The sequence below is a fragment of the Eulemur rufifrons genome, chromosome 29, assembly GCF_041146395.1.
Source record: "Eulemur rufifrons isolate Redbay chromosome 29, OSU_ERuf_1, whole genome shotgun sequence".
Classification (NCBI taxonomy): domain Eukaryota; kingdom Metazoa; phylum Chordata; class Mammalia; order Primates; family Lemuridae; genus Eulemur; species Eulemur rufifrons.
The window spans coordinates 87606165-87628146 of NC_091011.1; the positions used below are offsets into that span (position 1 = coordinate 87606165).

General features: G+C 35.6%; 1 protein-coding gene across 9 annotated transcripts in view; it reads left to right on the plus strand.

Moving 5' to 3' along the window:
• LUC7L2 (LUC7 like 2, pre-mRNA splicing factor) overlaps window positions 1-21982 on the plus strand; it is a 53914-nt gene that overhangs the window by 7915 nt on the left and 24017 nt on the right. For 4 of the 9 annotated variants that reach the window (XM_069462562.1, XM_069462571.1, XM_069462570.1 and 1 more), the window contains one exon: window positions 8180-8274. In XM_069462562.1, coding sequence (XP_069318663.1) covers window positions 8180-8274 — 95 coding nt within the window. Of the gene's footprint in view, window positions 1-2850; window positions 3714-4138; window positions 4156-6507; window positions 6579-8179; window positions 8275-21982 lie in introns of those variants that run through there. The other 5 variants (XM_069462563.1, XM_069462566.1, XM_069462564.1 and 2 more) reach the window with 4 other exon arrangements.

Below are 21982 nucleotides of genomic sequence, written 5' to 3' on the forward strand. Positions count from 1 at the left end.
TATCAAAGAGAAGCCCGGAATAGAAATTCTGGGGGAAGTGGCTATGATTCTGCATCATAGACAGAGGAACAGAGCAGGGCATGCTTGCTAGGAATAGCAGTTGATTCACCTCAGAGTCTAGAAGCTATGTATTAGTATTGAGAAATTCCTGTGTTACACAAGTTACGATTTAATTTGCCTCCTGTTAGAGGGAATATTTCCCTACACATGGTGTTCTATTTATTTATTAGTTGATGTGCTTTAGGGTATAGTCATTGTTGATAGCAGTTGAATCTTACTTTCCTTAGTATCCCCAGGTTGCTGAATTGCTTTAGTTATTTCTTCCTTTCCTTTTCTTAGAGATTATAGACATACTTGCTCTGTCATCTTTTGATTCTGTGCTAAAATAATCCTAGAGGGACCAAAAGTCTAATGGGGAGTGAAGATTTACACATGTATAGTTATGTTTATTTTTAAGTGATACATTTTGTGATACTGATTTTAGGTATCTGATTTTGGAAAAGTGTTTTAAACAGTATAAAGGACAATCAAACACCTATGTGAATGAACACATGTTATTTTGTACATTTCTGTCAGATTTTAAAAAGTGAATAATGCATTATAAATAAAGTCCCATATATTCTTCATGGTCTCAGTCCTTTCCCCAGAGGACACCTTGCTGTGAATTTGGTGTGTATTCAGCGTGACAGAGTATTTCTGCTGTGTTGTTTCAGTAGTTTTAAGGCTCACGTCTCCTTCATGGTAATCTGTTTTTCATCTTAATTTCCTTCCTTTATCATTGAGTTGGTTGTCTGTCACCTTTGTCCTTTAATATTCTCATTTCTTTTCCCTTTTTATTTCTTTCCTTTGTTGGTTTTAGATCTGGGGGGTGGCTCTGGTTGGCTCCTATAGCTTTTACCAATGGATGAGAACTGTCTTTTTTGATAGATAAATCAGCCAATCACTTTTTCTTTGATTCTTTTCAGCTATTTCTTCATAGCCAAAGGTAGCTTTCATTACTTCTAATTTTGTGTATAGAAAGTTGTGGATAATAGAAGGTACCAGATATCCAGAGTGCAAGTGTTACTATAGCAGAATTGCAGCTCTGCAAGTAAGTATCAAAATATATAATTTAGCAGACTGCAACTTTTTATGACATATATCTTTCATTTGTTTGTTTTGGGGGGACTCTCTCTGTTGCTCAGGCTGATCTGAAACTCCTGGCCTTAAGCAATCCTCCCACCCTGGCCTCCCAAAGTGCTAGGATTACAGGTGTGAGCCGTCGTGCCCACCCTTTTATGACATACATCTTTCTTTTTTTTTTTTTTTTTTTTTTTGAGACAGAGTCTCGCTCTGTTGCCCAGGCTGGAGTGCCGTGGTGTCAGCCTAGCTCACAGCAACCTCAAACTCCTGGGCTTAAGGGATCCTACTGCCTCAGCCTCCCGAGTAGCTGAGACTACAGGCATGTGCCACCATGCCCGGCTAATTTTTTTTTTATATATATATTTTTAGCTGTCCAGATCATTTCTTTCTATTTTTTAGTAGAGACGGGGTCTCGCTCTTGCTCAGGCTGGTCTCGAACTCCTGAGCTCAAACGATCCACCCGCCTCGGCCTCCCAGAGTGCTAGGATTACAGGCGTGAGCCACCGCGCCCGGCCTATGACATACATCTTAAAACACATTCTATGTAACCCACTTTAGAACTTTATTTTTTTTTTTATTTAAAAATTTTTATTTATTTTTTTAGAAACAGGGTCCCACTTTGTTGCCTGGCCAGGGTGGAGGACAGTGGTGCATTTACAGCTCATTGCAACCTCGAAATCCTGGGCTCATAGAACTTAATTTTAAAGTAACTATTTATTCAGGTTTTCTAATGTCTCTCTTAAGTCCAAGAAGAGAAAACTACCTGTCATTCAGATATTCTCGAATAATATGTTAATAGATTTTCTAAAGTAGGTACCCCCAGAAATGTAATGTCATTCATCTTTGCTAGCTGCTAAGACTCTGTATGAGGAGAGAAGATAGGGTTGGGGTAGGGAGTGGAATAGAGCCCTTGGAATGTAGCTACTCTAGTATTTCTGTTCTCACATTTCCATCATCACCATTCTCAGCTCTTAAAAGACCCTACAGGCTTTTTTTCCTACTACCAAGGCTGATTCCCAGTCTCATTCTTTATAATTTTGTTCCATGGATTTTCACAGACAAGTGGACTAGATTTTCAGCATTTTAAAAACATTATTAATCTTTGATCATATCCAACAAGAATGAACTTTTTCTGGAAATTTCTTCTACAATGGGCATTGTGTTTTTTAAATTTTGGGCTTGTCATGGGGAGTATTGGTGGTAGTGATATTGGTACCTATTTGTAATTATAAACTTACAGGGCCATGTGAACCAAAGGATCACAAGGGATGGCCTTTCTGAACTGTATAGTGCCGTATGTTTGCATTTTCTGGAGGAAGGGAAAACTGCTACCACTACTGAGTATGACTTTATAAGTTCTTTTAGAAAGAAATGACTTGATACATTTGGAAGTCAGACTGCTGTAATTTTTCCCCCATTGCCATCTTTGGTGTAGTACTCTTTCTTTTCTTTCCTTATGTAATCAATATATGCCCGAAAAGTTTAACATATATCAAGTCATATTAAATGTTTTCAAAGCATCTATAGTCATATTATGTTAAAACATGGTGGTGAATCTTTTTATAAAATGAACCCTACACTTTGAACTGCTTAAATATATAGTGGGTTAAATGGAGTGTATCTATTAACAAGGGAACATAGAGCGGAGGAGTAATAAGGATTTTTTTTAAAGGTTAATTACTAAGGGGTTTGTATAGGTGGATTTTAAGATGACTTCTGAAGGAACAACAAAGGTAGGTGGGAGAAGTTAGTAGAGTTGGTGGGAAAGTTTGAGGAGGGTGTAAAAATTATCAGATTGGTTCCTGAGTATAATAGTTACTGTGCAGCAGTAGTCACCTGCTTTTACCTTGGTTCCATGTGAAGACACAGGTTTTACTTGTGCATTTCTTAAGGTCTCTTTCTGCCCTGGACTAGACTAGAGATTGGCCATGGGTCTTTATACAGTTCTCACATTATTATGTGGACTTGGTAGCTTATGTTGGAACAAATGGAGGGAGGAAATTAGAGGGAAAAAGAGGGAGGAACATTTTTCTGCCTTTGAGGATTCAAGGGGTCAGGGAAACAAGACATTTTAAGCTTTCAGTTCTATACCTCACTAAATCTAGCTTTCCTTTCACTGAAGCGTTATGAATCTTTCAGAGGGAAGGGGCCTGCCCTGTCTCAAGCCACCTGTGACACATGGCCCCCAACAACTGTACCTGTGGGGAGGGTTTTGATTGTCACACTGGAGAATATGGGAGGGCTTCCCCTCCCCTGCCCCCATTTGTAGACATGGGGATGCTTCCATTGCTTTGTGTGCTGTTGAATTTTCTCCTCCCTCTTTGTTTTCCCTAAAGTAAGCTCTAAGCTAATTCTGTACAAAAGAAATACTGATTGTTTTTGTAAATTGCTTGCCATTAATGCCTGATAATATGCAGTAAAATAGGATTCTGCATACCATTAAGTATGTCAAATATTACAAACTTGAAGGTTCTTTTGAAATTACAATACTAAACTCAGTTCACTTTTGCTTAGCCTTCACAGTTGTTGATCACATAGCATGGTCATCCACTCACAGCTTAAAAAAATACAGGGAGCATCGGAGAGAATGGGTAAAGTAAAATTTTGATGTTTTTAAAATAGCAACTAAATCTGTGAAAGTTGATTTGATTTCTTGTTTGTATGGGAGGGAGAGGGTGGGTAGCACTGGTGGGGGAGGGGTGGATATTGGGAAAATAGCATGCACCATATATATTAATAAAATTATGTCACATACCACCTAGGCTAAGGTTTTAACTGTTACTAGTAACATTTAAGTTTAAATCACTTTCAGAAAAAGGCAGGACCATAAAATGGCAGTGTTGGAAATTGCAATGGGCTTGTTTTTCCTTCCTAACAGATTCAAGGGGTTTTTGAGAATAGCAGTATTTGAGTACAGTTTGGACAGGAGCCCTCTTTTTAAAATGACCTGTGCATATTCCCTGAGTGAAACTGACTACCTCAGTACCACCTTAGGCTCTCTGATACTATTGGTGAAGGAACTCGAGAGGAATGGTATGCATCCTAGTTTTTATTGTTTACCTGTGACTCAGATGTTCCCAAATAAATGTTATAATTCATGAAACTCATGAAAGTGTTGAACAAAAGAGGGAGGTGAGAGAGTTGTTACCTTGAAGATAGTTGTTTGGTAGGAAATATTAAAGAAAATTTGATGCTTCTGTTAAAATGAAAAACGCTTCACCTGCCAAAGTTCTAAATCAAGTTTCTAATTCTAAAAACTTGACTATGTAGTTGTATGCAAAGCTTAATTAACTATTGTGGAGGTTATAAGGTAGAGAGACTTCCATGTTTTTACAGGTATGACATTTTTGTTGACTGAAATCACTTGGTCTAATCTCTGCTTCATTATTTTGATTTTTCTTTTACTTTGTCTATACACTAGAAATTTAGATTAAAAAATGAAAAAAAAAATAAGAAATCAAATTTTACCCGAAGTACGTTATTCTGGCCCCAACTTTGCTATTTCCTTACATGAAGCCATTTGCCAAAGCCAAATATGGTTTACTTATTGTTCCCCAGACCTTCCTGCCTCTGTAAGCTTTATTCAGTTTGGAATGCTCTTTTTTCTACTGTTCCTTTGGTCTAAGTTCTATCTTTCCTTTAAATTTTGGCTTCTACTTATTGTATGAAGCCTTTCCCAACCTCTCCAGTCTTGGTGGTCATTCTAGTCATAGAATTCCTGAAGTAATACTTAATTGAAACACCCATTTGGCACTTGGATCATGTTATCTTGTATTATTACTTATTCATTTATATGACTTATTTCTTTAGAAAAATTGTGGCCTTTTTGAGGGTAGAGAGCTTGTATTATTATGCCTCTTTGCAACTCCATTGCCTAGTACAGAGGATATAGTCACTAATAGGTTTGAGTCTGTGATTTGAATCCAGCGTTGGAACAGGGCAAATTTTTTCCCCATAATTTAGGTTATTTTTATATGAGTGCCCACAAAACCCAAAGGTAAAGTACATTGAACTCATAAAATAATTATAAGGAGATTGGTTCATATTCCTTATTTGTGGGGTTTTTTTTTTTTTTTTTTTTTTTTTGGTTAATAGGACTGTTTTACCTAGTTTCTTTTGAAAAACATGGTTTGGGCCAGATACCTTGACAGAAACCAAAATTACCAGTATTTTTATTTTAAAATTCTTTGTTGCTTTAGCAAAATTGCACTTTCATGGCATAAGCCCAAATAAATTTATTAAATACTGCATGGTTATGTAGGCAGATTGTTTTAAAATGTCAACCTTAAAACATAAAGTCCCTTAAGTAGAAGTTTAAAAATATCAATAAACAGATACTTAGTTGTTATTCCCTCTCAGGGTATTTCTATATCTCAGATTATTAGGGATTTTATTGTTTTAAAGATTGCTATAATGGATGATATTTGATAGCTGTATTTGTTGTGTTTGCTACAGTTATCATATATTTATGGAGCACCCATTCATTTGTAGTGAAGAGTTATTTTTAAATGCTTTTTGGCATTTATAGAAACTGATTCTTTTTTTAAAAACTCACCGGGGAAAATATGTACAACTATTATGTATCCATAAAAAAAGTCACCAGGAATACTTGCTGGTTTTCCATATTTATATTTAGAATTGTTCATATTTTACCTGATAGTCTTCAGGACACATGTGCCTTAATTTTAAATTTAATGTGATATATTTAGCAAAAACAGTCACTAAACTTGATGAAAGATTTGATTAGTAAAAAAACTTCCATGAATATTGATTTTATTTGAAGGCCTGAGCGGTTAGTTTAACAAAGCACTGAAATGATACGCTGTTGCATTATCATAAAGCTTAGATACTTGTAGCAGGGAGGCTACTATTAATGGATATGTAAAGGTTTTTCTTTTTTTTTAATTTTTTTCAACTTTGAAAATTTTGTCCTTTTAAATTCCTTACCATAATTAGGGTATAGATTTAAAACAAAAAAATTTTTTTCTCATATGCTAGGAAGCAAAAAGCTTCTAATATGGCATTGCTATTCTGGTTTGAGCTTATCATAGTACCATTGTCACATGAGCTGAAGGCCCTCACCAAAGTCTTGAAATATACTTTTTTTAAGAGACTTTTTGTTTTTTTTAAACCCCAGTTGGCCCAAGGACTACTTTCCAGAACTCCAGCCTTGGACTTTTACCTATGGTCAGTCATATTCTTATCTGGGGTTACACTTGTTAAGTCAGTATTTTAAAAAATAAAACATCCTGATTTTGTTCACTTTTGTTTTCATATACAAGAATCTTTACAGTCAACATGTACTTCTAGATGCTGTATTGAAATTGCTGGCAGAGTCTATTCTATACAAACTGAACAATCTGGCCCCTTGTTTTATTTGTAAAGGTTCAATGTATCTATGCCTGCCTACTTCAATCTGCAAGGGAGTGTCAGAAAGGCCCCGCATTCGCCGAGCCGTGAGTTATCACTAACTTTTCAGATGTGTTAATGAATGTGGAACAAAAGCAGTTGTGTTTAAAAGGAAAAAAGGACCATCAAAATAACCTTTATTATAGTAGCAGGCGTGAACACTTAAATGGATTATTCCAAATTGTGTCAAAAATAACCTACTAGAGACTATCCTCTAGAAAACCTATTGTTGAACTGCTCTGAAGCTATCATTGTAGCTGTAAATTACTGTTCTTAAAACTTCATATACCCTGGTTACAAATTAGAATGTTCTTTAAATCTTTTTAACCATGTTAAAACAATTTGAACAAAATCTTACCCCATCTAAAAATGACAGTATTTAGTTGAATTCAAGTTAAGCTCTTCAGTGTAAGACCACATGAAGGGGTAAAGTTTTAACCTTTTTTGTTATTCACATGTGGAAACACAGAAATTAATTTAAATGATTGAATCACTTCCTAGATGAAAGTTTTTGGAGTGCTGCAGGCATCATGTGAAGTACAGAGGTATTTACAGTATCTTTTGGTACCAATAGTTCTTGCTTCAGTAATTCACCAGTAGGTTTTCATTCATCATTGATGATATCAATTTAAGGCTAAAATAAAACACCCACATTTCTTAGGGCTTATTCTGTATAGAAAGAGGAAACGTCCTTTGAGTTTTTCTTTTGTTTTTCCAAAGAGATTCTAAGCAAAAAAATTGTAACTAACATCGGTATTTTGTTATTAGTTCTAGTTACTTTTCTTTTTCTTAGACTCTTTAAAGTTTTGAGTAGCTAGCCATATTTGATAAGCAAGTTGGATGCTTCAGTTGCTTAGGAGGTGTATTGTGTTATATGAAGACAGAATGAATTTAAATGTACCCAGTTTGGCAATATACAGCACAGACTACATAAAACTTGGAGATATGGAACCTTTGGAGGCATTAAAGTTAACGTTTCATTTAGGCAATGTGCCTTTGTTTGACTGGTGTGTAAGTCCTTCTTCCAGGTTTGTACGCTCTTAAACGCGTTATTCTACCCTCTCTAACTCCTCCCAGCAGCAAAAAGGGAGACACTTCAGCTGGAACAAAATAGTGGAAGAAATGGCGTCTGGGGTTCAGTGGGGATTCGCAGTGTGTATGCAATGTTTGCAAGATTACTTTTTATGTTTTTCAATTACTGTAAACAATTACAAAATATATCAATGCTTATCAAGAAGGGAACATTGTATACCAGTAGAAACTCTCCTAGTGGGTCTGCTGCAACTCGCTTAACCTCTTGGGGCCTTAGTTTTCTCATCTGCAGTATGAAGGAGTTGGACTCAATAATCTTTAAGGTCCATTCCTGCTCTAAAACCCTATGCTTTTCTGAAGTACTGTTCTTAACAGAATGCATTGCTTTCCCACTTTGACTATTTGAATTACATGTGCAGTATACTTACTGCAACTGCATGTTGTCTAAAATAGTTTTTCTATAGGATGTTATATAAAAAACTAATCCCTCTTGAGCTGATTTATAAATGTGTGTGTATATAGCCACACACAAAAAGCTAGTGGTAGTAGGGCTCTCAGAAAATAAATACTTTCTAGTTGTCTAACCTTGAATGTTATTAACTTTTCTATATTACAGGAGATACTACTCGTCAGCGAATCAAATTCAGTGATGACAGAGTATGCAAGAGTCACCTTCTCAACTGTTGCCCCCATGATGTCCTTTCTGGAACTGTACGTATTTTTTAAATTTATTGTTTGATTACTGGTATGCTATAGTAATGAACTACTTGATGAAGTTTTAATTCTTTGTCAAATTATTAACTATTTTTTGACACTGTGTTGCCTCCCTTATTGTTTATTCATGTTGATGATTTAAATCTGTAGTAATGGGTTTCCTCAGAAAAGTAGTCGATATGTTTTGTTTTATATTTATATTTTTTCCATTCTTCAGAGCAATTTTTTTAAAAAGCATTTGGAATACAGAGGTAGTTTTTATGATGTTATACAGCATTTGCACTTTTAGTTGAGAAATAATATAACGGATTTTTAAAGTAGTTGCCTTTACTATTAAACAGAGTAGACTTTTGTACAGAACAGTATACATTTTTATTAAGATTTGTGCACATTTATATTGTGGAATCAGTGGGGGAAAACATATTAATAAATAAATCCACACAGCTTAGTTTGAAAGTAGTGTTATTACTTAAAATTTATCTATATTGCTGACTCCTAATAACATAAAACTCAATTCTGTGTCTACAGAGATGGTGGTTGATCTTAGAATATTATCATCTTAATTTGGAAGATAAAACCACACGTGGTAATGGACCTATTTAAACAGAACAAAGGATTTGATTCCCTGAGTTTTGGATTTAGGTGAAATGATTACTACAGTTAGCTTCTCTTCACGTTGCATCCGATGGTAGTGGGGAGCTAACAGGGGCTAAACCTTGAGCTGGTTTTATTTCTCATTTGCCAAAACTGAGTAAAATGAAGGAAAGATATCCAGCTTGCCTTTTCAGAAGCTATGAGTTCCTTAAAGATGTCTACATCCGTGGTTTCTTCTTTGATAGGAAGAGTTAAATTAAGGACATACCCTAAAGAGAGATGTATCAAGGCGTATGCGATAGGAAACATGTCTTTTTCCAGTAGGAAAGATAATTGAAACTATATTACGTTAAAAGGGAAAAAAAGAGCCTTTTTTAAAAAAGGATAATACCACAGGGCAAGAAATCTAGTTTCTGAGCACTTGAATTAGGACTATGATAGATAATATAACAGATAATAAGCTCTCTTATATCTACTCTTTAAAGTTTATATAATTGAAGTATTTTATACTGTGCTATAATGCATTTGAAATCTATAAAATCTGTAATTGTAGTATACATTGATTCTCCATATTTGCTGTTGTATAAAATTTAACAGTTAAAGTCATTTTATTTAATGGTTAATTATTTCAGATAAATTTTGAGACTAAGATTAACAAAAGGGCAGAATTTATTTTTTATTTATTTTATTTTTTAATACTCTAAAACCAGCCATAGCAAGACTTGACTTGTTATATTCTTCAGGTATGACATTAATAATAAAAATATGAGTTCACAGTTGTGCTTCACATTTCATAATGTCTGTAACACATTTATGCTCATTTATTTCTTAAAATGATTGTGAGTTATTTTATCCAACAGTTTACAGATTGGAATTTAGCTTTATTAAAGTGACTTATTCAAAATCATTGAGGTCTGTTGAAACTGAGACCAAATTCCAATTTTTTAAAAATATTTGCAACGTTTATTGCAGAAAATTTCCAACATATATAAGCAGAGATAGAATAGTAAAATGAGCAGTCATAGACCTAATACTTATCACTCAGGTTTAACAAATTGTTAACATTTTGCCATTCTTCAGATTCAAATTTTCTGATCTGATTGTCCAGCATGCTTTCTACTTTGCAAGGAATACTTAACTCTTTATGATCTTAAATAAAAAGGATGAGTGACTCTGGGACTTTTCCTTTTCCTAAAATTCTTATAGATGGAGTTTAAGATACACATTTTTTTTTTTTTTTTTTTTTTTTTTTTCAAATTTTGACAGCTCTGAAATGTACATCTTAAAATCTATGGTAGAAAAACACTGTCTTAATTGGTAGCATTTTTTTAATGGTACAGAACATAATGATGAAGTTTAAAATTGATGGGATTGTGGATTACATAAAAAACAGTTAAGACAAGCTTTTCCAAAGGCATCTTCAGAAAAGACTCTGGAGGAGAAATCTCTACCTTTTGCCAGCCTAATAGACAAGAGATTGTCATATGTAAAGATAAGATTAAGTAGTTGAGAACTTCTTGCAGAATTTAAGCAGAGTTTTGAGGACTAGCTAAAGGACTTTGTGAAGAGTTGTCACAGAGTGGTATCCTTAAGAACTTGAAAACCATCCATCGTGTGATTTCCTTATGACTCTTATTATTACTAAAAAGTGCTGTTTATAACAGTTCACCCTGTGTACAAATGGTTTGTAATTACAGAGCTGTGACTTCTTTAGCAGCCAATTCCTATAGAACAAATGCTTTTCTGGGACACAGTCTAATAGTTGATAACTCTTTATGTTGAAGATGTCTATTTCTTTTCTTTTTACATAATAAATGAAGAATGAAAATAACTAAATTGTAACTGCTGTTTTATAATGCTTTTTCTTTGTTGTACAACTGAAGGTTGCCCTTTAGCTTCCCTGACCTTGTTCGTGTGATCTGTCACTTCTAGCAGAATATAACTTACCAATATTTTATATTATTTAGCAAAAGAGTAACACAGAAGCCTGGTGTGGTAGCTTGTGCCTCTAGTCCCAGCTACTCAGGAGACTGAGGCGAGAGATTTGCTTGAGCCCAGGAGTTTGAGTCCAGCTTGGGCGACATACTGAGACCCCATCTCTTAAAAAAATAAATATAAAAGAATATACAGAAATGTATTCCCTGGCTTTTTTTTATGATAAAGAGGTTTATATCAAACACTTGGAGATATAGAGTGTGATTTCTAAAACTTGTATTCATAATTGACATTTAGTATGGACTTTCTTTCATACTGAATGAAATTCAGTTTCACAAAAATGCTCCTGTAACATTTTACCTTTGTTAGTCCGGTGTAACTAATTCTTAAGCTAATAAATTGATCAGAGTAGATAAGATGAACAGAATCAAAATAATTAGATTTTTGGCTAATTGTTTTTATAAGAAATATGAATATTTCTTATTGCTTAGGCAGTTACTGTACATCAAAGACTTGGATTATTTTCCTATTCATCTAGAATATTTTCTTACTCTAGTCCCACTCTTTTCCTCCTTTTGACAGACTTGGTTTCTCCCTGTTCTAGTCACTGTGCAGAATGTAAGCAGCATCCCCTTGCAGATTTAGCAAAACAAAAAAATCTAAGCTGACTTGTCATTTTTCCCCCCCAATACATTGTTTCTGGTGCATATCTTCCCTGAGGAAAGATAAAGATATTGAAGTGCTTTTAAAAATCTTTCCTAGTAGTTGTGATTTGGGAAAAAGGTATATGATAGTATTAATATATAGAAGGCATTAAATCTAAAGCCAAAGATGTAATGAGCTTTAAATTAAGATCTACAGACATGGAAATGTATACTGTCATAATATGCCTGTCCAAAGCACAGAAATGACTACCACTAATTTTATTATAGCTGCCATCGTAATACAATTTTAGCATTGATAGGCCCTTATGTCTTCTAATGTAAAGTCATCATTTTATAGATGGGAAAAATTAAGGCTTAGAGAAATTGTGCTTGTCAAATATCTCACAATCAAAAAAAATCAGTGTTCTATACCATGTAGGAATCTTAGATTTGCTTAAATCTAAATACTTACAAAAAATTTTTGTTGTTATTAGTTTGTTATAACACAGTTACCTAGGGCAGTGACTTTGAGATGTTTCTGAAACATCCTTGGAGGTATCTCATGCACTAAGGACTTGAGAGTAGGCCAGCTTCTCCTATTTCAACTAGAATTATATATATTTTAACACATTAACTGCCGTGTGAGTTGTATTGAACTCACTAGTTTTGAGCCCAGGGCCTCGTGAAGCAAAACCCTGCATTTGGTTCATGAAAAATCTTGCTGATGTTCTTATTGTTACAGTTAATATTGGCAAGTTAATTCTTTTTTTTTTTTTTTTGGCAATATGGATGAACCTTGAGACAAGTTAATTCTAAAAATGATTAAATGAATAGGAGTCAGTAAATTTTGTTTTTCATTAAATTAGAAAGGATTGTTTTGTTTTAGAAATTTTTATTCTGTTTTCATAATAAAACACTGTGGCCCCAAGGAAAAAAATTTTTTTTCTAGTGTGCAATGTGTTAAATATAGGGATTTTCCATGAAATTTCGTTTAAAAGGACTTTCTGCTGCTCAAAAATCAGGGAATTTTCAAAGAACTGATCTTGAAAAATACTTAGGAACAGGATTAGGGACTTTGCAAAGTCATTATCAAAGTAAAAGTTTATTTGCCTTTTTGAAGTGATTGGATGGGAATGTTGGTTGTCAAAAATTCTGACTGAGTTTTGTGGTGCTCCAGTAGGTTCTGGGTTTTATCCAAAGTGTGGTTTTTACTAATTGAAAGTCCTTTATTGCTTCCCTGACTCTTCTTTTAAGGCCTGGTCTAAAATCAGTTACTTAGATACGTACAAACCTGAACTTTAAGACTGCTGGAGTCTCTTTGATAGTACATAAGTAAAAGAGCCGTGAAAATATGGAGAAGCAGAATAAGTGTTAAGAAGTAGATCTGTACCAGATTTTCTCAACTAGCCACTGGAATGTAAGTTTCATAAAGACAGGGACCTTGTATTGTTCAGTGCTATATCCCCAGCATCTAGAACAGAGTCCATTCATTGTATTGTATTCAACCCACCCAAAAGTAGAGTGGTAATTAAATTGTTTCAAAAACCAACTTTGAGTTTTAGAAATTAACAATTGTTAATGGCAAAAGTTACTTTTTAACAGATACGGAGAATATCTTGGTTTTGGTAAATTGCTTATCAAAATATGATAGTGATTATACATATAAATGTGAAAAGTTCAACTGTAGATTCTTTAAATTTAAATAACCTCTTCCTCAGAAATGGTTTATTTTGGGCTACCTTAGTATTATTTAACAGGTGTTTTTGGCATTAACCCAGATTACTGGCTTGATTTTTTTTTTCTTTAACAGCCAGTTTCTAGAGCTTCACAGTTAGCAGAATAACCCAGCTTTTACCAGATTTGGCTTTGAAGTATATGGTCCTTTTTTTTCAGCAGATATGTTGTGTTTTATTTTTCTCAGTCTGTTATAAAAATATATGCATTCCTTTAACCAACATTTCTAGAGACCGTAGAAACCAAAAATGCATTCGGTGCCTAGGAAGTTAGAGGCACATTTAAAGCTTCCCAGTGAATAATCAAAATTTTACTATCAAACCTTAAAAACCAAATCTTGAATAGTTTAGAGCATTGTTAGCAAATAGGCATGTGAATACTCTGAACTATTCAACTTGGGGTGCTTACTCCCTTTGGAAGTAGACAACCCTTTTCTATCATTCTGAATAAATTTTTTTTTTTTTTTTTATGAGTCAGGATCTTGCTATAATGTCTAGGCTGGCCCCGAATTCCTGGGCTCAAGCAATCCTCCCACCCCAGCCTCTCAAGTAGCTGGGACTACAGGTGTGTGCCACCATGCCCGGCTCTATTCTGAATAATATTATCTTCATTTTTATATACTACTTAAAATAATATCCTTCAGGCTTATGGAGGTGACTTTTTTTTAAGGTGACCCACAGACCATATGTTTTAGAATCTTGTTCTGGTTTTTAGTTCTTGTTTCTAGTTGAGGTTTGTCAGCACTTTTGTCTATTAGATTAATGGTTAAGTACAAATATACATCAGTATAGGTATGATGGACTACAGTGTTAATGTCCAGTTTTATAAATCAAATGCAAATTAATTATACCTTTTATTGTTGAATCAGTCTGAGAGAGGAATCTTTTTAACTTCTGTAATGAAAAATTTCAAACATAAAAAAAGTAGAGAGTTGTAAAGTGAACTTCCATGTACCTATCAACCAGCTTTAGTAAATGGTTTATTTATGCCTACCTTGTTTTATTTATAGTCACTTATGTTCTCTCCCCCATGTTTTGTTTTTGTCTTGAGACAGAGTCTCTCTCTTTTGCATGGGCCAGAGTGCCGTGGCATCAACCTAGCTCACAACAACCTCCAACTCCTGGGGCTCAGGCAATGCTTCTGCCTCAGCCTCCCGAATAGCTGGGAGTACAGGCATGCGCCACAACACACGGCTAATATTTCTATTTTTAGTAGAGACGAGGTCTCACTCTTGCTCAGGCTGGTATCAAACTCCTGACCTCAGGCGATCCTCTCACCTCAGCCTCCCAGATTGCTCAGGTTATAGGCATGAACCACTGTGCCCGGCCTCCCCCACGTTTTTGTAAAAGCAAATCTTAAATCTTGGATCTGACTCTTGAGACAGTATAAATAGAAAGTAGCAAAGAGACCAGTTATTCCTAAACAAAACAGGGAGGTCTGTAAGTCATTGTTGAAGCAGATTGTTTTTCATAGTCCTACTGTGTGTTTAACACATTGACTGCCACACTAGAAAAAAAATTTTTTTCCTTGGGGCCACAGTATTTTATTAAGAAAATAGAATAAAACTTAGAAAACAAAGTGATCCTTTCTAATTTAATGAAAAATTTGCTATTTTTTTATTGTTTTCTGTGCGTGACTTATATGCAACTTGAAAAATAGTTCTCACGGCTCCCAAGGTGAAGAGACTTGTGAGTTACATATACTTCATGAGGCCCCAGGCTCAAAACTAGCATGAGTTAAATACAACTCGCATGGCAGTTAATGTGTTAATATATTTCAGTGTCGCATTTGGTTTTTTATATGGTGAGTCTCAAATGCTTTATTAGTAAGGTAAGAACCAGGAATCATTCTCTTAGTATTTTTCCTGAGCTCTCTAGATGTTTTTTAGAAATATATATGGTTTCATAAAATGTATTTTAACGAGTCTTAGGAAAGTAGTGTGTTCTCTGAGGCTCTTCATTGAAAAAGGTAGTATGGCATTATAAATACATCATTTGGAGGATGTAGCTCATTAAACAGAACAAACATGTAATAAATGAAAACTTGAAACAGAAGTATTTTTATTACATAAGTGATTAACTACAAACATCAAGCAAAGTTACAGATAATTATAGATAGGATATTTCTATCACTGGAAATATTGTTTAAAATGTGATGAATTCTATTATACCTTGATGTACCAGCAGCAAGATGAAATGACTTAGTAAAATCATTTCTAGTTTGATGATTCTTACTCTTTAAGGGTACTTTTATAAGCATATAGTGTTTTGACTGTGACCTATATAGAATTGAACATTTTGAATATATATTATCCCATAAGATTTTTTGGTCTACAGGATAAAAAATATAGCTGTAATGTATTGATTTAGTCAGATGATGTAATTTGTAAAATTTCCATGTTTAAATAGGTTTTTGTTTTTTCTCTATTTCTTGTAATAGTGTTTAGAGTGATTAAATTTAAGTAACAGTAGGATTAAGCAGAGGATGAAATAGAAACGAATGAGCAAAGAAGGATCAGATTAATGAGTTCTGAATAGAGAAAGTAAAGAGAATTCACAGTGCTTGTTTTTAGAACTGTTATTTCTGAAATCATACCATCTGCAAATAAAAACCAATGTGACTGTTTAACTTTTTTTAAAAACTAATTTTAAATGTAAAAGTTAACAAAAAGGGTCACACTTCAAGGAGTAATTTAATTTTTCATCTCTCTGAAAGTGGTGCTGATGGCTGAGATTACTATTCATTCACTCACTTAACAAATACTTGAGTACCTACTATGTGCTGTATGTTATACTAGGTGGTGGGGATACAGAAGTGGATATGGGTTTGTGCTTTAGTGGTGGGAGCTGACATTGTAATGCAGGAAGCACACAACCAAGTATGAAAAGAAATAATATGATTTCAGGTAGTGATAAGTCCTATGACAAAAAAGCATGGTTAGGTATTTCAGTGTGCTTGGGATGGGGTAGAGGAGGGGGCCAAGGCAAAGGGCTACTCTGACAGGATGGTTAGAGAAAACCTTTTTGAAGAAGTAACAGTTGAAGAGATCTGAATGTTGAGAAGAAGCTAGTCATTCCTGAGTGGGAATCAACTTGACATATTGTTCCTACACAGAAACTCGTGGTAGTTCCCAATTGTTTATACCTGTAGTAAAAAATGGAAAATCCACAGCCCAGTCTACCTCTCCCTTGATTGAATAAATCAGCATGGTCTTCTCTTGACCAAATTGATTTATTCATTGTTGTCTCATTACTTTCCTTCCCTAGCATGCTTCTTACTTAGCCTTACCCTTTTTTCTCTGCATGCAATATTTTTTCCTCTCTACAGATTTAAATCCTGCCTGGTTTACTACATATGATTGCTTTAGCCTGTAGCAGTTTAGCCTCTGAAACCTAGTATAGCACCTGCTGTCTATGCTGCTGAATGGGCACTTGTTATTTATCTTGTGTATATGTTCTCTGTGGGGCAAGACCTCTTGTTTTAATTTTTTCTAGTTATTTTTGCTTATCTAGGATCAGAAATAGATACAAAAGTATTTCCTGTCATGCCCTTCAAAAAAAATATTAAGGTAGAAGAAGAGCATTATTTTTCTTTATCTACTTGGGGAAAAATGGACTCGGAGTTGGAACATACTGGGCAATTAAGAAATTGGGAAGTGGGCTGGGTACGGTGGCTGACGCCTGTACTCCCAGCACTTTGGGAGGCCAGGGCGGGAGATCATTTGAGTTTAGGATTTTGAGACCACCCCGGGCAACATAGTGAGACCCCATCTCTACAAAAAATAAAAAAAATAAATTGGGAAGTGGTAGAAAAGCAGGAACTGCTTTCTGTGTGCAGTGTGCCCCATTTCTCCACACCCTGTACTCATGTTTGTGGCTTGTTGACATGGAGGTGAGACTCTGTTCTTACATGATTTGTTAATAAGGGTCTCCTATAAAAAGTCCTTGCTGTAAGTCTAAGGAAGAATATGTAAAACTTTCTGGTTGGAGAACTTAGTTGAATAAAGAAAGCCTACGGTAAATATAGTCTTAGATCTGTACTAGACACTGCTACTTAGATTTCCTACTGTTACGTCAAAGCATATCCCAAACAGGACATTTTCCTTCACAAATGAATTCTCCCATTTGATTTAGTCAGTTCTCTTGGTGGCATTATTGTTTTCTTTTGCTTGAAATATTCGAAGGCTTAAAAAGACTCCTGACTTTTTCCTTTCCATACTTCATTTCCATTTAGTTAAAAACTGTTGATTGAGAGGCATTGTGAGCTATATTAAAGATCTGTTCAGATTTTTACTCTGCTGCTACCAGCTTATGCTCTTAGGCAAATCATTTGGCTTCTCTGAATCTTGATTTCCTTATCTGTAGGAGGATGTGATGGAATTGATGATTTCAGAGATAGTTCTTATCTTTAAAATGATTTTTTTTTTTTTTTTGGCATTCTATTTACCTCCATCACTACTTTTCTTCTTTCCTCTTCTAATTTGACCCTAGTGTCTTTATTCCTGGGTTGTTGTAATAGCTTTTCTTGCCCTTGGTGTCTTTCTTGTCAGTCCATCTTGTCAATCTGTCCAGTGGTGTTGATGCTTCCAAAACAGATTTTGTCATGTAATTTCTGTTCAAATAGTCAAGCATTCTTCTTTGCCTATAGAGTAAATTCTGCATTTTTGGACTAATTTTCAGACTCTTTCACAATTTAGTAGTTACAGGCTGCAAACTGGTGGCCTCTGGGGCCAAAGTAATCCTATATCCTCTTTTTTCAACATTATTTTCCCCTATCCTCTACTAGAAACCATCTGGTCCCAGTTAAGCTCTCACACTTTTCATTTTCCAGATAGGAAATATTTATTCTTCTCTTGAAGCATTTGCTCTCGATATTTCCTGCTGTTCTTTGTCTTTTCCTATGTAAATCATTTTCACTTTTCCTGGAAACGTCCCTATACACACTAAAACTATAGCAACAGCTCTGTTTCGTGAATTCCTTTGAAAATGGATGAATTAGAAATATGTCAAGTTATGAGCCAAAAAATATGCCCTTTAATTAACACCTATTGCCCTTCAATTAACTCCACTATAATAGTGTATCATACAACAAAATATTGAGCACCTTTTATGTGGTGGACACTGTTATAGATATTGGGGCTGTAACAGTGATCAAGAAAGAAAATGTCCTTCCCTCACTGAGCTTATATCCCAGTGCAGTCAGTATGCAAAAGTAAGTAGGTCAATGGTCTGTCCTCAAAGTGCTTTCATAAACATCTTATTTGATCTATATAGCAATCCTGAAGTACTTGAGAAAAGAGAAGTTCAGAGAGAGTAATTGAATTTCTCAGAGTCAATTAGGTAATAAGAGAAAGGGAGGTCCTATGACTTGGTCCAGGACCCGGTCTGTCTTAATTTGTTTATCACTTAGACGATGTAGTCTTCAAGTACAAGAGCATATAGCATAAAACATGAATATTTCCCTTCTTTCTTTTATTTTTAAAATTTTTAAATTTTAAGAGAAAAGGGCATCGTTCTGTTGCCCAGGCTCGAGTGCAGTGGCACAATCATAGCTCACTGTAATCTCGAACTCCAGAGCTTAAGCGATCCTCCTGCCTAAGCCTCTCGGGTAGCTAGGATTACAAATGTGTGTCACCATGCCCAGCTAATTTTTTCTATATATTTTTAGTTGTCCAGCTAATTTCTTTCTATGTTTAGTAGAGACGGGGTCTCACTGTTGCCTAAGCTAGTTTTGAACTCCTGGCCTCAAGCAATCCTCCCGCCTCGGCCTCCCAAAGTACTGGGATTGTGGGCATGAGTCACCATGCCCAGCCACATGTTTCCCATTGTACATCACCCCCCTTCTCAGACCCAAACCTTGTCAACACTGAAGTGTATATCTTTCACTATCCTTTCTTTGCATTTACACAAGCATGTGTGTTAACAAATGGCATTACAGGCCGGGTGCAGTGGCTCACGCCTGTAATCCTAGCACTTTGGGAGGCCGAGGCAGGAGGATCGTTTGACCTCAGGAGTTCGAGACCAGCTTGAGCAAGAGTGAGACCCCGTCTCTACTAAACATAGAAAGAAATTAGCTGGACAACTAAAAACATATAGAAAAAATTAGCTGGGCATGGTGGCGCATGCCTGTAGTCCCAGCTACTCTGGAGGCTGAAGCAGAAAGATCTCTTGAGCCCAGGAGTTTGAGGTGGTTGTGAGCTAGGCTGATGCCACGGCACTCTAGCCTGGGCAACAGAGTGAGACTTTGTCTCAAAACAAAAACCAAAACAGAAAAAAACAAATGGTATTATATTTTTTGAATGTTTTTTTCACTTGTCTTGAAGAGGTTTCCATTATCAGTCATGTACATTAAAAAAAATATATAATATTTTGTAGGATAGCTGTTCTTTTTTTTCCTTATCCAGTGAGTTTTAATTTATTAATAGTCTTTGTTTCTGATTTTGGTGTATGATGTGGCACTGAAATCCTTGTATGTACATCTTTGTGTACATTTGTAACTTTAATGTCTTGTTTTTTTCATTGTGAATATAAATTCCTTGATAGCAGGAATTATATTCTCACATTGTTTTGTAATTTGGTTCAAGATCTGTCTCATAGGATTGAGCAAATACAATAGCATGTACCAAAGCTAGTATATTTAGTTATTTGAAGGTGTTGCTTTGCCAATTTCTATTACTAATATATTCATTAACATAATATTGTCATTAATGTACACTTGCCAGTACACTCAAATGTATAAATTAACCCTTTGATTTACTCTACTGTGATATCATTTTTTACAGCTAGGCGTGGTGGCTCACACCTCTAATGCCAGCACTTCGAGAGGCTGAGGTGGAAGGATTGCTTGAGGTTAGGAGTTTGAGACCAGCCTGAGCAAGAGAGAGACACCCTGTCTCTACAAAAAATAAAAAAAATCTAGCAGAGCATGGTGGTGCACGCCTGTAGTCCCAGCTACTCGGGAGGCTGAGGCAGCAGGATCACTTGGGCCTGGGAGTTTGAGGCTGCATGAGCTGTGATGAGGTCACTGCACTCTAACCGCGGTAACAGAGTGAGACCCTGTCTCAAAAATATCCCAAGAAATAAAAAAACTACTTGATGGTTGAATTCTTTGCTCAGTCTCCTAGAAAAATAGTTAGAAATGTATTTGAACTACCCAGTTATCTGGGAGCTCACCAACCCCGAGGAAGCTTGTTCCACCTTTGGAAAGCTGTGATTATTAGTAAATATTTTCTTATATTGAGGGTAGTTAAAATCTGACTCACTGGAGTCCCTTGGGACCATAATAAATCTATTTCTGTTTCTTTTTTTTTTTTTTTTTTTTGGAGACAGAGTCTCACTCTGTTGCCCAGGCTAGAGTGAGTGCCGTGGCGTCAGCCTAGCTCACAGCAACCTCAAACTCCTGAACTCAAGCGATCCTCCTGCCTCAGCCTCCCGAGTAGCTGGGACTACAGGCATGCGCCACCATGCCCGGCTAATTTTTTCTATATATATTTTTAGCTGTCCATATAATTTCTTTCTATTTTTAGTAGAGATGGGGTCTCGCTCTTGCTCAGGCTGGTCTCGAACTCCTGAGCTCAAACGATCTGCCCACCTCGGCCTCCCAGAGTGCTAGGATTACAGGCGTGAGCCACCGCGCCCGGCCCTATTTCTGTTTCTTAATGAAACGTTCCTTAGTTGATTGATGACTAGATTGACATCTTAGTTGATTTTTCTCTTCTCCATCTACTTCTCTTCCCTGATTTTTTTATATAGCTTGGTTTTGAGACACTCGTCTGATTTATTCATATCCGTTTTTTGAAATGTCTTAGCACATAGTGTTTTGGAGGGCAGCGGTTTGCTTTAAAACCAGCCTTCAGTAGAGATTTCTCATGTTGCTCATACTGTGTCCTCTTTAAGTTAGTTTTATACCATATAGCTTTATCTCAGTCATGCCATACTGTAATCCTTACTCTTGAGTAGTTATGTTTTTTAATTTTTCTGATTATCTGGTCATACTTTTTTTTTCTTGTTTGTTTTTTTGTTTTTGGAGATAGGGTCTCACTCTTGCCCAGGATAGGGTGCAGTGGCATCATCACAGTCCACTGCAACCTCAAACTTCTGGGCTCAAGTGATCCAGCCTCCCAGGTAGTTGGGACTACAGGTGTGTGCCACCATGCCTGACTAATTTTTCTATTTTTTGTAGGGTCAGGGTCTTGCTCTTGCTCAGGCTGGTCTTGAATTCCTGGCCTCAAGTGATCCTTCTGCTTCTCCTTCCAATTGATTCTTTTATTTGCCAATCACCGACTTAGGGTTTTCTTTTTGCAATTGATTCTTTTCTGCTCTCCTTCTAAAATGCTAGGATTATAGGCATGAGCCACTGTACCTGGCTTGGTCATACTTACTTGTAAATTTGTTTCCTTGAATATATAACTATAGGACTTCATATTTATTTCTTTAAATTTTATTAATCCTTTTGAATCTTGATCCAATGAATTTGCTATCCTTTTTAATTTGGGATATTGTACATAATTGACCATATTCTTTGTTTTATACATATCCTGTTCGGGTTGTTGGCAAGAAAGTTAAATAGGCAGAGTCAGTTTTACTTTTTTTTTTTATTTTTATTTTAATTTTTTGAAACAGGGTCTTGCTCTGTTGCCCGCTAGAGTTCAGTGACATCATCATAGCTCACTGCAACCTCAAACTCTTGGGCTCAAGTGATCCTCCTGCCTCAGTCTCCTGAGTAGCTGGGACTATGGGTGTGTGCTACCACCACTGGCTAATTTTCTATTTTTTGTGGAGACAGGGTCTCACTATGTT